Below are 18308 nucleotides of genomic sequence, written 5' to 3' on the forward strand. Positions count from 1 at the left end.
CCAACCTTCCTTCCGAGGAGTGGCTGGTGGGCTTGAACCGCCAGCCGTCTGGTTAGCAGGCAAGTGTCTTAGCCACTATGCTACCAGAGCTCCCAAATACATATATAATCACACATTTTTTTATTGTTTTTGCTGTTGTTTCAAAATTATATATGACATAGCAATTACCAACAGGTCCTTTTTTTCTTGTGTACTGTTTATTGACATAGTTTATCTGTTTTAGGCAGTATACCCTACATCCTCATTCCCTGATACCTTTCCCATATGCAAAAATAACAGGCGTCTACTATCTAGAGACTCATAGCAACCATAGGTTTGCTATGAGTCAGGATCTATTTGAGGGCAACTTTTTTTTGTTTTGTTTTAAAATGTAGAGAGTGAATCCCCCTCCCTACCCCCATCCCTGGTAACCACTCATGAATATTATTGTATATTTATTTAGGATGTACTTGTTTTGTTATATGGTTTAAAATTATTGAAACATTGAAAGTTGAAATCCTACTGCCATTCCTCCTTTATCAAGGCTGCAGGTTTTTTCACTGTATTAATCAGTATAATAATTATAATACATGTTTTCCTTTTCTGGCATGATTGTTACATAGCTTTTTATTCCAGCTCATTTGTGAAATGTAATTTTTGTCTTTTTTAGATATTTTTCTACTTACTGGTTCAGTGACCTATTGATGTCTTCAAATAGCTTCATTGTTTTTCAAAGCCAAAAGAAATACAAACTGTTGTATTAAGTAAAGGTACTCTTCTGTTAACTACGTGCTTTTAATAAGTACCTATTTAAATTTACGAAATTAAAAATGATACCCAACATGTTAGGTGCTGTCAGGTCAGTTCTGACTCATAGTAACTCTGTGTGCAACAGAATGAAACACTGCCCTGTCCTGCACCAGCCTCATAATGGTTACTTTGTTTGAGCCCATTGTTGCAGCCACAGTGTCAGTCCCTCTCATTAAGTGTCTTCCTCTTTTTCAGTGAACCTTTACTTTACCAAGCATGATGCCCTTCCTTCTTCAGGGAATTAGACCCTTGTGATAACATGTCCAAAGTATGTGAGGGAAAATATCTCCATCAAGTGAGGATGGAGCATTCTGGCTGTACTTTTTCCAAGATAGATATGTTTGTTCTTGTGGTCGTCCATGGTATATTTAATAGTCTTCAGCAACACCATAATTAAGATGTATCAGTTCTTCATTGATCTTCCTTATTCATTGTCAAGCATTCATATATAACATAAAAGATGCTAATGTTTTTGCATTGTAAGAGTTCTTCCCATAAATGGAATTCTTTCTTTCAGAAAAGTACACGACAACTGTAGTTATCAGCATTACTACCTACTGATTTTTTTCAATGGTTTATCATATTCATTTTATCTCTTTAGTTTTTGGACTTTATTTCATTGTTGTTGAGAGTATACACAGCAAAATACACCAGTTCACCAGTTTCTACATGTATTTCAGTGACATTAATTACATTCTTCAAGTTGTGCAACCATTCTCATTCTCCTTTTCTATATTGTCCCTTCCCTGTTAACATAAACTCACTGCTTGCTAAGCTTCCTAAATCATGTGTTGCATTGCTGTTGTCAACTTGATCCCGTATAGATAGTTCTTAAAAAGAGCGTATCCTTAAGGCAATCACTTTTTTACTCAAACAAATCCAAACTCAATGCAATCGAGTCAATTCTGACTCATAGTGCCCCTTTGGGTTTCTGAGGCTGTAAATCTTTATGGAAGTAGTTTTGTCCAGTCTTCCTTGCAGGGAGTGGTTGGTGGGTATGAACTGCAAGCTTTCTGGTTAGCAGTCAAATGCCTTAGGCATTTCGCCACTAGAGCTCCAAGCTAAATTGTTGTTTGCTTTAAGAATACTTAAAGGGGCATTTTAAAATTAAGATTTAAAGATTATCTCAGGGCAATAGTTTTAGGGGTTCATCCAGTCTCTTGGCTCCAGAAAGGCTAGAGTCTATGAGAGTTTGAGATTCTATTTTAATTGTCCCCGTTTAGATCAAGATTCTTCTATGATATGTTTGATCAAAGTGTTCAGTATTGATAGCTGGGCATCATCTAATTCTTCTAGTGTTATAGCAAAGGAGGTAGATGTTTATGGAGGCAATTAGCTACACATTTCATTTTCTCTTCTTTTTCCTGACTCTCCTCCTTCCTCTTTTGTTGCAGTTGAATAGAGACTAATTTTTGTGCCTTGGATGGTTGCCAGCAAGTTTTTAAGACCCAAGGTGCTATACAAAGAAGTAGGAGGCAGAACTGAAGCACTAGATACATTATTAGACCAGTTAGTTGTATGTCTAATGAAACCATTACCCTGAACCTCCAAACTGAGGCACTCTAGATCACATGAAGTTTTTGGAATTTTGTTGGATATATGGTTTCTGAAGATGGTCTGCCAGTGATTAGCTTCCCTTTTCACATTTTTGGTAAAGTCATGATAAACAGCTATTCTTTTCTTTTTTGTCATTGCTAGTAAATGTATCTAGCACACAGCTTTTGCCAATTCAACTTTTTACAGATGTCCAGCTCACTGACAGCAATGACAATAATCAACTGTATAACCCCAGCCTTAATAAGTGTAGTGACCTCTCCTTTCCCTTTCCCTCTTTTCTCTAGTAACCACTAATAAACTTTATACATTCCTTTTCATGGTTTTTTTATATAAATGAGGTCATACAATACTCTTTTGTGGTTGAGGTGTTTCACTCAGCATAATGTTTTTCAGCTCCATACTTATTGTAGCATATATCAAGGCAAGATTTCATTTGTCTTGGCTGAGTAGTATGCCATTGTGTGTATCCCATTTTGTTTATCCATTCTTCTGTTGATGGGCATTTAGGTTGTTTCCACATTTTGGCTATTGTGAATTGTGATGCAGTGAGCACTTGTACAAGTTGTACAAGTTTTTGTTTGACTCTCTGCTTTCAAATCTTTTGTGTATATACCTAGGAGTGTAATTGTTGGGTCCTGTGGTAGTTCTTTTTTTTTTTTTTTTTTTTTGAGGAACCACTATACTTTTTTCCACAAGGGTTGTACAGTTTTGCATTCCTGCTAGGAATGAGTAAGGGTTCTAATTTCCCCACATCTTTGCAAACTTTTTTTTTTTTTTACTTTAGCCATCCTAGTGGGGGTGAAAACGTATCTGATTGTGGCTTTGATTTGCATCTCTCTGATGGCTATTGATGTTGGGCATCTTTTCATGTGTTTGGCTACTGACCATATGAATGACCTGTTTGATGAAATATCTAGTCAGGTTTCTTGCCCATTTTATGATTGGGTTGTTTTGAGTTTTTGTTGTGAAGTTGTCAAAATTTTGCATATATTTTGGTTAATAGATTTTTGTTGGATATATAGTTTCTGAAGACAGTCTGCCAGTCATTCGCTTGCCTTTTCGTGTTTTTTGGTAAGTTCTTGATAAACAGAAGTTTTAAATTTTTTATTCCTGCCGGATTTAAATTAAAACATTTACTTCTTTATCATCTGAACATCCCCCAAAATTCAAAAGCATTGACAAAAATGAGCTACCTATCTAAGTACAAGAATAACTTGAAGGTCTGGATAACAATAGTGTCATTCAATGACTGGTTTTTAAATTGTTTCATCCCAGAAGTGGACAACTTAGTACTTTGAGAAGTGCATTCCTTTCAAGATTCTGCTGCTGCTTGATAATATGTCAAAGGAAGTCCTCCTTACGTAGATGATCTAAATCAAGATTTGAAAGTGGTATTCTACCTTCCACTAAGACAGCTGTGATCCGCCTGTAGGTCAGGGTATAATAGCCAACTTCAAGGCATACTACCTTTATACTGTGTTTACTCAGGTAGTAGCTGCAACAGATGGAGCTGTGGTAACATTATGGAATTTCTGGGAGTACTATAGTATTCTTAAGTGTATGTGGAGCGTGGCATCTCCTTGGGAGTGAGTTATGGGAAAATGCAGGGGATGATGGCCATATAATTTACTCCAGTGTGCTCTTTAAATCTTGCCATTTTCTGTGAGCATTGATATGAAAGTGTGGGGAATACTGCCCTAGCTCATCCTTGTAGACTTCACCGAGCAGTTCCTTTAGGTCTTCCTATACTCCTTTTCTCTCATGTCTCCTCCTTGCCCCACATACACGTGCTCCCCATCTTTGCTTATATATGAGCATTAATATGTTTTTTTACATAAGCATTAAAATGACTGTTTAAAATGTGAGAGTTTTATAGTCCTATTCTGGTTTCTAAACTTTTGACTATAGTGATTTTTTTTTTTGAGCATTATCAAAGCTCTTTACATTTTTAAAGTTTATTGCTTGTACAAAGAAAGTGTTTTTTAAAAGTGCAATTCTTATTTCTGTCATTTAGAACTTTTTTCTCTCTCCTAGAGAAAATGTGACTTTTTGAGGGTTGAGCCGTAACTCAGCAGGTCTCTTCCAGATTTCTGGGTATAGCTTTCTATCTTTTCTGGAGTGTAGTCTTTTGAGCCAGGAAAGAAATTAATTTTTAGAATCTAACCAACTTTTAAAGTTAAGTAAACAAAGTAGTTTCCCCTCATATTTCTTAAAAATTGTTGAAAATAATTGTTTTCAAGATACTTAAAAATACCATAATTTTGTGGTCTGTATAACTCTCGTGTATCAGACTTTAAATTATTTTGTTTGAGATAATAACTTAAATTTTTAATTGAAAGCAGTAGAACGTTGGTTAACTATATTTATCTGTTATCGTCCCAAAACTTAGAATATTATTTTGCAGTGGTGCTTTAAAAACAGTAGAAATGATTAAATTGTGTACGGTGGTACATCCATATAGACTAGTGGTATATGGAATAATTTTTTATATCGGGAAAGAGGCTAGTTGTTCTGATTATGTATTGACTGTGTAAAACAATTTTATTAGGTTCATTAGGTCTTCTTCTGGTGTTTGTTTTGATAGTAATTCATTGCTGAATATGCTCAACCTTGGGAATTTGATTTTGTCCGGGAATAGAGTATTGATTAATATGATGAGCTGGTTAAATTGCAGGGTTTTTTTTTTTTTTTTTTTTTTTTAAATACAGTCTGGTTTGGGTGAATGTTTACAGAGCAAATTAATTCTCTATACAATAGTTAATATACATTTTGCTTCATGACATTGATTGCAATCCCCACAATGCAGTAGCTTTCTTCCCACTTCCTCTCTGTGGTTACCTTTTCCCTGTGTCCTTCTTTCTTGTGCATTCCTGCCCTCTGAGTTATCTCCCTGTTAAATGCAGGTTTTTTAAGAGTTTCTACTGTAGTATGCCCTTTCCTTCAATTGTTTAGTAGTATATTTGGGAAATGGCATTTACATACATGAAAATAAGGATAAAAAGCTGCTATACATTTTTAGTGAGTGGGTCATACATAGAGTTTATTGAAAGTAATGGTAACTGATAGTTAAAATGCTCAAGAAAGTCTTTATGAAGAAGTCTTAAATTTTGGTGAGAGCTTTTTTGAGATGGTGTAGTGTAAGCACTGATAATATGTGAGAAAGGAAATGTGTCTTGAGCTGGGTTCATGAAGCAAAAGTGATGGGACACATTTATAAGATTTGTTGTTGTTGTTGTTGTCATGTGCCATTGAGTCTGCCTCGACTCATAGCGACCCGTCCTTGGGTTTCCGAGGCAGTATCACTACGGAAGTAGGATTGCCCAAACTTCCTTCCGAGGAGTGGCTGGTGGGTGTATTAAATTTGTGCTTAATCTTATAGGTAACGGAACTTCATTTGAAAGTTTTTGAGTTAGGAAGCATTTTTAGGGAGAAGGGTCTTAGAGGTGGTAAACAATTGGAATCAAGGTATTGTTGAGTGTAACTCCTTGAACTGCTGTGGTGACAAATGAGAATAAAAGTGGAGGGATTAATATGAAGGCTCATGTGAAGGAGTAATTGGTATTAATCCTTTCACTAAATGCTGGCCAATAAAGTAGGGTTTTGTGGTTTAGAAAGACTATCTTGTATGAAACTAGTGTTTATTTTGATACCATATATACTCAGTTCCACTGGGGAATGAAATACACCATTGGCTCTATCCTCACAATGCCATGGCCTGTACTTTCTTTGTTACCGTCTTAAACTAATACTTTTTTCTATTACTTAAACTAGGTTATAGTTAATTTCAGTTAATTCAATGGGACCAGATTATTCATGCTCGTTGAAGGTGGTTTTGTGCATTTGCATTACTCTATTTTTTAATGTCTCCAGAAGAGCTGTTTAATCATGCTGGCCTCTGTATATTACTGGAGGGTTTTATTTTTTCCCCCTTCTTCTTCTTTCCCATACTTGAAGACTTATATTAAAAAGAGACTGGAAGAATAGAGAGATATTTAACAGTGGAAAGGTGATAAAAATATATCAGATGCAAGCTGCAATCTGAGGATCTTTTACAGAGGATTGGTTTATGTGTCAAGGGATAATTGGTATCCTAAATACAAACATTATAAACTTAATGTTTTGGTATCTGCATGGCCTTTATCTGATTATGGGTAGAACAGAAAGCCTGGAGAGAATGGATGTAAATAGTAAATGGAATTTACATCTATTGAGTGTGTACTATGTGCCAATACTATGTTAAATGTTTTACTTGTTATCTTATTTAATATTCTGAACAATCTAGATCTATTTTTTAAATTTTATTTTACCCTTGAGAGCATAGTCAGCTATCTGGGGAGGTTATTATGCAAGTTTTCATATGGAATTAGTGATACTCCTCCTTCTCCTCTTCTTTCTTCTCTCCTCTTCCTCCTCACTGCCCTTGAGTCGGAGCCCACTCATAGCGACCCCTCCTTGGGTTTCTGAGGCGGTATCACTAGGGAAGTAAATTGCCCAATCTTCCTTCTGAGGAGTGGCTGGTGGGTTTGAACTGCCAGCCTTCTGGTTAGTAGTCAAATGCCTTAGAGCCCAGAGCTCCCAGAATTGGTGACACTTAACCTGAATTTTGAAGGTGGGTAAGAGTTTCACACTTGCAATCAGGGATGGAAACAGTACACCTTACTTACTAGGAACAGTGTTAATAATAGTGGCTCAGTGGCATGGAATGTAATGAGTTTTTATGGCTGTAGAGTCTGGTATGGTAATAGGGCAGCTGGTAGAGGGAGGTTTGTCCGGGGCCAAATATTAAAGGTTGTTTTTTTTTTTTTTTTTTTAATTTTTTACTAAAGGGTTTTTGTGTGCTTTGCAAAGAAGTTTGATTCCTCCCTGTCCCATGCCCCAGAAAAAAAGAACATGAACAATGGGGAACTACTGAAGGGTTTCCATCATTAGAGCAGTATCACATTTTGAACAGTTTATGCTTTCCCCTTATTTATAGTGATTTAAGCTATTTGGTACTTTCACTTGAATTTATTTAGTTTTGGGTCTAAAATACCCCCAAAAGAGAGATTTTTTTCCCCTTTTAAGTAGAAAAGTATTAGTGCAGGTATTATTAGAATCCAAGAATATCCCAGCAATGTACCTTCTTACTCTTGAGCAGTAGATTTGAATATGGATTTATTAAATTAAGAATTAATTAAAATATTGTTATTGTCTTTAAAGCCTGCTTATATTTAATAGCTTTTCCCATCTAGCCAAAAAATGTCCAGCTGTGTGCAAGTAGCCTCTAACATACTGTATGTAAAATCTCAGCTTTTTTAGTTTCTAATCGTTGTTGTTGTTACTAGTTTCTTATTGTTAAGACTATAGCCTGAAATTCACTGTGGCAAAATATTTAAAAAATTATAATTACTTTTGAATAGTAAAACATTCAAATGTTATGAAGTGATATGCAATAAAATTTCCCTCTAGACCCTATTACCAACTTAATCCTCTTCCCTGGAGACAATCCAAATAACCTATTTCTTGTTTACCCTTCCAGAGATATTTTGTGTCTGTACAATCAAATGTACTTTATGTTCTTACTCCTCTTCTTGGGTGCTCTGGTGGTGCAGTGCCTAAGGCATTTGACTGCTAACCAGAAGGTTGGTGGTTCAAATCCACTAGCCACTCATTGGAAGGAAGATTGGGTAATCTACTCCCGTAGTGATTCCTTCCGTAATTACTGCCGCGGAAACCCACGGAGGGGTCGCTGTGAGTTGGAGACGACTCAGCGGCACATAACAACAACCCCTCTTCTTTTCTTTTATACTTGTATGCTTTGTTCAATCAATTAATGCAATTTAGATACTGTTCTGTATCAGTACACCAGTCTTTTTTATAGCTGCATACTATTTCATAGTACAAATTTAGCAGTTTATTGAACTTTTCCCTTTTAATGGACATTTATATATTTCCATTTTTTTGCTGCTCTAAGCAAGATAGCAGCTAATGCCTGTATATATGTTAACTACACACATATATGAGTATCCTTGTAGGATCAGTTCCTTAAAGTGGAATTTCTGGGTTGAAAGCTATGAGCATTTATAATTTTTATATAATTTTGAAAGTAGAGATGTTTACATGTACCAAAACTGTAGAATTTTGTATATTACTTAACCACAGTGAAATATCACTTCATAATAAATTGTAAGAGTGGAAGTCTAGAAGTTAAATTCATAATTGCTAATCTTTTATAAATTTTATTTTTATTACAGGTATACAAAACTAGGTTATGCTGGAAATACAGAACCACAGTTCATCATCCCTTCCTGTAAGTATTTTTTTTTTTATCACAAATGAGCTGAATTAAAGATCTTTTTCCTACTAATTAAGGTAAGAAAGGTAATCAGTTCTGCCGCTGTAATATTAACTCCTTTAAAAACATAGTTTGCCAAATTCTAGGTATAGCCCCATTTCCAAACTCCTGATTCCAATTATGCTTTGAGGATATTGCTGTTGACACAATATGGCTTTAACTAATTAATCTATCCCTCATTACACACCTACAAAGACTGTCCTTTGGTTTGTGGACATGATTATTGTCAGCAGAGCCAGTGCTTGTTGACATCCTTGATGAGTGCTCATGTTCTAAAATTAGGGTGGCATCTCACATTTGAGATGTTGACCTCAGCCATTTTCTCATATCCCGTAACTATACTGTTTTTGTACATTATGTCTTAAGAGTGTTTTTGTTCTGTCTTTTTTTGTTAACCTCACGTTAGCTGACCATCAGCTGTCTTTTGGTAGTTTTTCAAAAATACTGTCCCACTGGGTATTTTACCGTAGGTTGTATATCTGGTCTTTGATAGGCATATACTTTTATGCTTTTGACTTTCAAATAATTTACCGTTTGTGCATTAATAGTATCACTTCTAATCTCCTTAAAACTTTTGCATATCAGATGACAAACCTTTTGAGCCTTTGATGGGTAGTGCTAATTCCAAGCTTAATTTTGAAAGTGTTGCCAGTTTTCTACAGCAGTATTTATTTAACAGTTTGAATATTTTATGTATTCTTTATGAAATTAAGAAAATAGAAAAATCAAAATGCAGAAAATAGTGAAAGAAGCTTAGGTCTCAAAAGTCATGAAGTTGAAAATAAGGTAGAAATTGTTGGGCATGCCAAAAACTGTATTGGGCACTCATTGGACATAAGCAGGCCAACTATTTTGTCATCTGTGTAGGAGGAACAAAATTAAATTGTTTGTAATACAAGAAATATACTTGTCAAAATTGGACCTGAAAGGGGAAGTGTATTTAAATATTTTGTATTTTTCACTCTTCAGAAACAAACCTATTTGACTTTAGCACTTCTTAGTTTTTGGCATGCTTTTATAGGAATTGATTATGTAAGAACTTGGTCTCCCACTGAAAAGGATTATAGGTGATACTGATAAAATAGCTCATTCATATGGGTGTAGTAGTCTTAGTTTTGTGGTCTTACTGCCTTTTTTCCTTATACTGCATTTATGCTTATTTGTGGTCTATACTGAAAGGCAGGTTTAGTTTTCCTCCCACATTCATATATCAATTTATTGATAGCTTGTTTGAGAATTTGGTGACAGGTGTTGGCTCGTGAATGTAGAGGTACTTCCATTGGCTAATATTTGACTATGTTGTATTTGAAAGAAGATTTTCAATTTTAGAATGTTTTCACACAGCCTGTTTTAATATTGCCTTCTTTTTAATCACCAGATATGGACATTTTCATTTCTGTTGTACCTTTTCCCAGAATTTTCTTCAGAAGAAAAGTTTTGTATGTGTGTACACACACACACACACAAATACACACATACACATTTCGTGGTTGGAGAGTAGTCACTGGGTGGTGGTGCAACTGGTTAATTTGCTTGACTACTAACCACAATATTGGCAGTTTGAACCCACCGGAGGCATACTTCGGAAGAAGGACCTTGTGGTCTGCTTCTAAAAACTCTTCCAGAGCACAGTGCTACTCTGAAGCACATCGATCTCCATGATTTGGAATTGACTTGATATTAACTGATTTTTGTCTTGTTGTTGTTATATTCCATCAAGTCAGACCCAACTCATAGCGACCCCTCCTTGGGTTTCCAAGGCAGTATTACTACGGAAGTAGATTGCCCAACCTTTCCTTCTGAGGAGTGGCTGGTGGGTTTGAACCGCCAGCCTTCTGTCTAGATGGTACTAACTATAATTGAGAACTACCTTTCTTTTAGGGACTGTTTTCTTAAGTGATACTGGAGTTCGCAAAATTATTTTATTTTATATTTATTTTAGTAATTTTGACTAAATGTTGAATTACTTTAACATTGGTGCTAAATTTACAAAATGGATGTAATTGAAATATCTAGTTAAGGATTGTGAGCAATCAGTGAAATACTGTATGTAGAATGCTTAGCATTGTTAGCACTTCATAAGTTCACAATAAATGTAGCTATTTCTATTTCATTTCTGTCAATGTACACATAGATTTAATCAAAGCATTGTTTGTCGTTTTTGTATGTTACTTCAAAAAAGTTTGTTTTATCTTAAGCACATGCAACTTAACATGGTTTCTTTCATATTGGTTAGTCTGTTAAGGCAAAAACAACGCAACACACTGATGTGAAGTTGAATCTGACTCATAGCTACTCCTCCTTAGGTTTCTGAGGAGGTATCACTACAGAAGTAAATTGCCCAACCTTCCTTCCTAGGAGTGCCTGGTGGGTTTGAACCACCAGCCTTCAGTTAGCAGTCAAGTGCCTTCTGTAAAGTTATACTGAATATGCCTGCCTCCTCTTCTATCTCCTCCACTTCTTCCACCTCTGCCACAGGACTGCATACCAACCCCTCCTCTTCCTTCTCCTCTTCCTCAACCTAAAAAATGTGAATATGGTGAGGATGAAGACCTTTATGATGATCCACTTCCACATAGTGAATAATCAATAATAATCATGCCATTACAGTTAATAAACTTACCTGTTGTGTGTGTGTGTGACTGTCATTGTGTGAAAATCTAATAACTGTTTGGCAAGAACTTTGTTAATTGACTGTTTTATGTTATAGGTAAAGCTTCTGGTCAACACCATGCTATTACTAGTTAGGTTTTTGGGGAATCAAAAATTATACACAGATTTTTAACTGTGTGGCATGGTGCCCTTAACTCCTGACCCATGTTATTCAAGGATCAACTGTATCCACCCCCCCCCACACACACATACACAGAATCAAATTTAGAAGTTGACTAGATGTAGGATTTTTTTTTTTCCTTTCATTATTCTCTACCTACTTCATTAAGGATATAACTATTATTAAATGACGGTTAGATGTCAGGTCAATTTAAGAGCATTCAGATAGAAGTTATTTTGTGTGAAGGACTGCTTAACTTGAAGGATTTAGAAATTTATAACTTAAGTATATAACAAGTAAGTTTTAGCTCTAGAACTAAATGCTGGATTTCTGAAATTATTTAATGAGATTGTTGTGTGTTTTACGTACATGATTTGAGATGTCATGTTGTATATAGGATTAAAGTTTAGCAAAATTCTATGCCAATCTTAAATTTAAATTACTAAACCATAATAGCGCAAATAAGATGGAAAACGTAAATGCTTTTTAAAAGTTCTCTTGTTGGTTTTTCTTTTTATATTCATTAGTGTTTTTCACTTTTCCCTTTCTGATTGTATCAAAATAGATCTTATATAGATTTTAAAGTATAACTAAAACATTCCCATAGGTGTATTCTTTTTAGCTTGTCACATTTGAAGCCTTGTCCCTGAATGACAATTGAGATTTCATTGTGTTAAAATGAATTTTGTCACACCTCTCTTTTGCCCTTTGTATATTAGTGTGACAGGTTAAATATGCTAGGTCATGTTTTGTTTCATAATACTTTATAATGAAAAAAATATAAACGTTTGTCTCATTTGAAGAGAATTAAATTTTTTACATGTTGTGATTTTATTTTAAAGGTATTGCTATTAAGGAATCAGCAAAAGTGGGTGATCAAGCTCAAAGGAGGGTAATGAAAGGTGTTGATGACCTAGACTTCTTCATTGGTGATGAAGCAATAGAAAAACCTACGTATGCTACAAAGGTATGTTTTTATGATTTGTATGAATAAATACAAATTTTCTTAAAAAATAAAAAATCAGTGTTGTGAATTTCACTCAATTGTAGGCTTAATACCCTCAAACTTGTCACAGTAGGAATTTCTTCTTGATGGTCCTCTTCCTAACCTTGCTTTAACTCTACTTTTTCCTTTCCCCTCTAGAGGAAAATTTTAGCCTATTCAAGTGATCTGTATTTACTTTACTACACTCGTTGGGTCTCAGAGCCCATGATGGATTGACTTTTTCTTACCTCCACATTGTCACATCTAGAGCATTTCTCTCCTATATTTGTTAAAGCCTACACCGTTTCTCTCCTTTTGTTTGGTGTGGTTTAGAGAGGAGAAGGTAAGTTTAGTTTTGAACCTGTTATATTTAAAGTGTCTTAGACATCTGAGTAACTGTTAAACAGTCAAATATATGGATCTTGGCTCTTAGAAGTAAGAATAGAGCTGGAGAGTTGGAAGATACCAGTTACCTCTGGTCTCTTGTAAGGAAGGTTGGGCAATCTACTTCTGTAGTGATACTGCCTTGGAAACCCAAGGAGGGGTCGCTATGAGTTGGATTCGACTCAACAGCAGTGGGTTTGGTTTTGGTTTTGGTTTTAGTTACCTCTGGAGCAGATAAAATTACCTAGGAAAATGTATAGCATGTGACAAGGCATCACACAAAATACTCCTGTCTCTCCCCCTCCCTTTTTATTAAGATATAACTTATATACAGGCTGTCGCTACGTTACTTCTGACTTAACGTACAACTCCTACTTGCCCTTTAATAGTATGCACATTTTCCCTCAAGTGCAACAAATTCTTCATTACAGTTGCCTTCATTTACTGCATTTGCATCTTTGAACCTTTTTTTTGCACTAGTAAATTTAGTAAGGCTAAATAAGAACTATATCCACCTGTTCCAACTTACCTACAAATTGTTAAAAACAGAGTTAGTGACGTATCTCATTCGTACCCAAGAATTGTGTGTATAGTAAAGTATGCAGGTCTTTAGTATGTCATTTGAAGAATTATGACTATAATCATAAAAATTCAAGATAAAGAACAAATCTTGTAACCCAGAAGCTTTCCTTATTTCTGTTCCCACAGTCACCACCTTCCTACACAAAGGCAAGCCCTATTCTGACCTTTATCATATAATTTTTAGAGGTTGATTTTGCCCAATTTGCAAATTTTCTTCTTTGTACCTCTTTTTCTTCTTCCTTTCCTTCTCTCATAATTTATTGTTTATTGAACAGCTACCATGTGTAAAAGCCTTAAGTGCTGAGGGTATAGTGGTAAATGAAAAAGATAGCTTTCTTGACTTCAAGACTGTTAGAATGTGATAGAAAGGAAGGCATTGAAGAAATAGTTATAAATGTGATGGGGGTTAGGAAAAGGATCCTTTGAGAATATATTGCAAGAGTAGCTAGCCTAGCATGGGTATTTAGGAAAGTCCTTGAGGACAAAATCATTATGCTTGAGGCTTAAGGAATAAAATAGGAGTTAGCAGAGCGAAGTATATAAGCAAGTTGATTTTAGGCAGAGAAACAACATTCAGGAGCACATAGAATGAGAAGGGAAAATGTGAGGAGGCTGGATGGCTAGGATAAGATCATGAAAAGTGTTATTAGGCTTTCCTAAAGAATTTGAACTTTATCATATAGGCATTATTTATATATCATATAAGCATTAGTGAGTTTAAATTGAGGAATGATTTCTAAAGATTGAAAGCACAAATACTGGTATCTAACTACTTGGACTTGAGTTCTGATTCTGGTACTTTCTAGTTTTGTGTTATCATCCAAGTGACTTAACCTCTCTGGGGTTCAATTTCTTCATTTGTGAAATGGAGATACTACTTGTGGGGCCTACTGAGATAATGCATATGAAGATATTTTTACAGGTTTGAACATAATAAATGCTCAATGTGTATTGGCTGTTTTTTTATCATCTTGAAATGATTACTCCAGTTGCATTGACACTGAAATTATTTGGGGGGAAGGCAAACATGATTCTAGAAAGACCAGATAGTTAATTAATATAATAGCTAAGGCAAGGAATATTAGTGTTTTTTTTTTTTTCTACAGTACTAACAGTAGGGATAGAAGCAGAAACGTGTGTGTGTACGGGCACACACACACACACACACATTTAATATTTATTATAGAAATTTTATATACAGAAGTAGAGAAAAAAAAATATAATGGGCTCCTTGTGCTTATCACACAGCTTCAGCAATTGTCAGTTTATGCCCAGTCTTGTTTTATCTGTACTCCTCTCCTCCCTACTGGATTATTTTAAAGTAAATCCAAATGTAACTTCATCTACACATACTTACCTTTTAAAAATAAGGACTTTTTAAAAGAGAAATACCATACTTAAAAGCAGTGTACAATGTAACAGTATCATCTAATATCTTGCTTTCCCTGTTTCCTATATTGGTTACTCTGTTTGAATCAACATCCAAACCAGATGACTCCTTGGTTTTGGTTGATAAGTCTCTTAAATCTCTTTATCTATATATAGATTCTTTTCCTTGTATTTTATTTCCTTTTTTTCTTACCATTTATTTGAAAAAACCTGGTTATTTGTCATGTGAAACTTTCCATATTCTGGATTCTAATAATTACATCCTTATTGTGTCATTTAATATGACCCTCTAATTCCTTTATTTGCTCTTTTTATGGTCTTATTAGATGCAAGATTACTTTTTCTTTTTTGAAAAAAAACAAGAATAAAGAAGTGGATGTTTAATGAGAAACAGGGAAGATTCAGGAAATATTGGTGATAAACTAGAAGTAGTAATGGAGGAAGGAGCTCTGGTGGCATAGTGCGTAAGGCATTTGACTGCTGACCAGAAGAAGGCTGGTGGTTCAAACCCACCAGCCACTCCTCTGAAGGAAGGTTGGGCAATCTACATCCGTAGTGATACTGCCTCGGAAACCCAAGGAGGGGTCACTATGAGTCGGATCCGAGTCAACAGCAGTGAGTTTGGTTGATTTTTGGTTTGGTAATGGAGGATAATTCCCATTTCCTCAGTAGTTTCATTAACAATATTGAGAACATTAAAGGACAAACACTTTTGCTTGGTGTGGTTTAGGGAGAAGATAAGTTTAGTTTTGAACCTGTTACATTTGAAGTGTCTTTAGACATCTGAGTAACTGTTAAATAATAAAATATATGGATCTTGGCTCTTAGAAGTAAGAACTGAGCTGGAGATTTAGAAGATACCAGTTACCTCTGTAGTAGATAAAATTACCTAGGGAAATGTATAGCATGAGACAAGGCATCAGACAGATCCTAAGCAATATACCATTGAAGTTTGGTAGAGGAGATAAATAAAGCCTGCAAAGGAGAGTAAGAAGGGCATGGTTACAGACATAGATGTAAACAGAGAGGAATGATAAACTGGAATGCTGTTAAAATATCAAGTAAGCTAGAGCCCATAGATTATTTGCTGTCTTTAGCTATAAGGAGAATATTTAGTGAGAACAGTTTTGGGAGAGTAGTAATTGTTGTTGTTTTTATGTGCCATCAAGTCAGACCTGGCTCATAGCGACCCCTCCTTGGGTTTCCAAGGCAGTATCACTACAGAAGTAGATTGCCCAGTCTTCCTTCTGAGGAGTGGCTGGGGGGTTGAACCGCCAGCCTCCTGGTTAGCAGTCACGTGCCTTAGGCGCTGTGCTACCAGAGCTCCTGGAAGAGTAGAAGGACTGCATTAAAGTAAGGTAGTTTGTGAATGGTAGGTGAAGAACAAATGACAGTAGGACAACTGTTCATTGAGGTTTGGCTGTGATTTGCAGAGAGAGAGACAGATGAAGAGATAGTTAGGTTGTAGGGTTAAGGTCGAAGAGATGTTTAAATGCTAATGTGAAAGAACCATTAGAGAGAGTAAATTACCTCGAAAGATAGAGCATAATCAATATTGCAAGGTCTCTGAGAAAGCTGGTAGAATGGAATAAAGAGGAAAGATTAATGAATTGATACTTGGAGCATCTCATAGTAGAAGTGAAAGAGAAAAAATAGTAAGTGGAATCAGTAGTTTTATAGATTTGGTAGAGGGAAGTTGGATTTTTGATTGTTGGTTTCTGCTTTCTCTTTGAAATAAGTGGTGACATCATCTGCTACTTAGGGAATAGAGGGAGAAGGTCAAGTCTGATGTAGAGAGAACATTTTTAAATTATTGTGGAGAGTAAAGATGAGCAGAGTAGAGAAACAAAGGCTTGCCAGGCTAGATTGGGTTAGTCTATTTGAGAATAATGATTATGATTATAAAGACATTTATTTATGTTTCTTTATTACAATCAGGATTCAGGATATAGAGAAGTTTAGGGTAGGGTTGTGTTCGGTTGGGTTTTGGGGTATGGGATGACAAAAGGAGATGTGAATAGTCAAGAGGATGTAGTTTAACATCTATATTGTATAGGGGGTGATTGATGATTGGAATAATTAAAGCAGCCAGTGGACTAGAAGTCTAATTGTGATCAAAAGAGATGTGGTGAGATGATAGAGTATGCTAGAAGGATAAGAATGGTGATTGCCTGCATTTCAGGGACTTAGACATGGTATGATGATAAGATTAAACTGTGGCGGAAATGGAAACTAGAAATCATTGAAAGTGATAAAATCAATGAGCTGAAAGGCTAGATAGAGTTCCTTTCCACTGACTGTCTTTTTAAACACATTTTCAAGTCTTCCAAATGCAGTAACCAACCAACCTGCCAACCAACCAACAAAAGAAAATTTCTCTCAGTCTTTATTCTTACCTTCTGTCAGCCTTTTAAGGAGTTCTCATGGTGTAGTGGTTAAGACATTTGGCTGTTAACCAGAAGGTTAATGGTTTGAACCAACCAGCCACTCTGAGGAAGAAAGATGAGGCAGTCTGCTTCCTTAAGGCAGTCTGCTTCCTTAAAGTTTAACAGCCTTGGAACCCAGTGGGGATCTCTATAAGTCAGAATCTACTCAATGGCAGTGAGTTTGGCTTAGTTTGGAGTCAGCATTTTAGCTTTAATTTCCTACTTTCCTTTTAAAACCAAATTTCTTATTTAGTCTCAAAGATTTGATAAGCTCACCACATGCTGGTTCTTTGTTTAACCTGATTGTATGTAACAGTCTTTATCCTGCTTTATTTGTCTTTCTTATTTTTCAGAACTGTTCTTTGACTTTCATAGGATTGTGGTGTTGGTTCTCTTCCTCACATGAGCTATACTTTTTGTGGGTTTTGTTGTTGTTATCATTACTCAGAGGTTCTGTTTTTGATTCTCATACTCCTTAATTAAAGACTTTCTTTAGGTGATCTCATCCATTCCTCCATTCCTTTGTTCACTACCACAACCTAGATCTCTATTTCCAATTTCTTAACAATATCTCTAGCTACCTACTGTCAAGTACCTACTACCTGGCTTTTGATTATAACATATCCAAAAAGAATCCATTATATTCCACCCCTCCTTACCCTGAGAAAAGACACAACACAATATGGCAAACTTTTTTGTCTTGGTTAATAACATCCCATCCATCTTGGTTTCAAAGCTAGAAATCTATTGATATTTCTGACCTTTTTCATAAATCTTATTGTTTGAAGATCTTGAATCTGGTCCACTTAACATCATCCCTACCACAATTGATATTCTTTTCTCTCTTGCTTATCCTCTATAGCCCTTCCCATAGTCCTTTTTTGGGACATAAATGCATTTCTCATTAATACCTGCAGTGTTTGCCTTTGTAGATTATTTAATATTTATTGATTGATTGATTTTTTTTTTTTTATTAGGATTTGGGTGAAGATTTACAGAGTAAATTCACTTTTCATACAGCAGTTCACATGTACTTTGTCTCATGTCATTGACTAAAATTTACAATGCAGCAGCTCCCCTCCCACTTCC

General features: G+C 35.5%; 1 protein-coding gene across 1 annotated transcript in view; it reads left to right on the forward strand.

The window, feature by feature from the left end:
• Nucleotides 1-18308, forward strand: part of ACTR3 (actin related protein 3) — an 83808-nt gene that overhangs the window by 18661 nt on the left and 46839 nt on the right. The window contains exons 3-4 of the mRNA XM_042780504.1: nt 8580-8635; nt 12296-12420. Of these exons, the coding sequence (XP_042636438.1) occupies nt 8580-8635; nt 12296-12420 (181 nt within the window). The remainder of the gene's footprint in view (nt 1-8579; nt 8636-12295; nt 12421-18308) is intronic.

This window comes from Orycteropus afer, unplaced genomic scaffold, assembly GCF_000298275.1.
Source record: "Orycteropus afer afer isolate SDZICR_OR568_19922 unplaced genomic scaffold, OryAfe1.0 scaffold00004, whole genome shotgun sequence".
NCBI lineage: Eukaryota > Metazoa > Chordata > Mammalia > Tubulidentata > Orycteropodidae > Orycteropus > Orycteropus afer.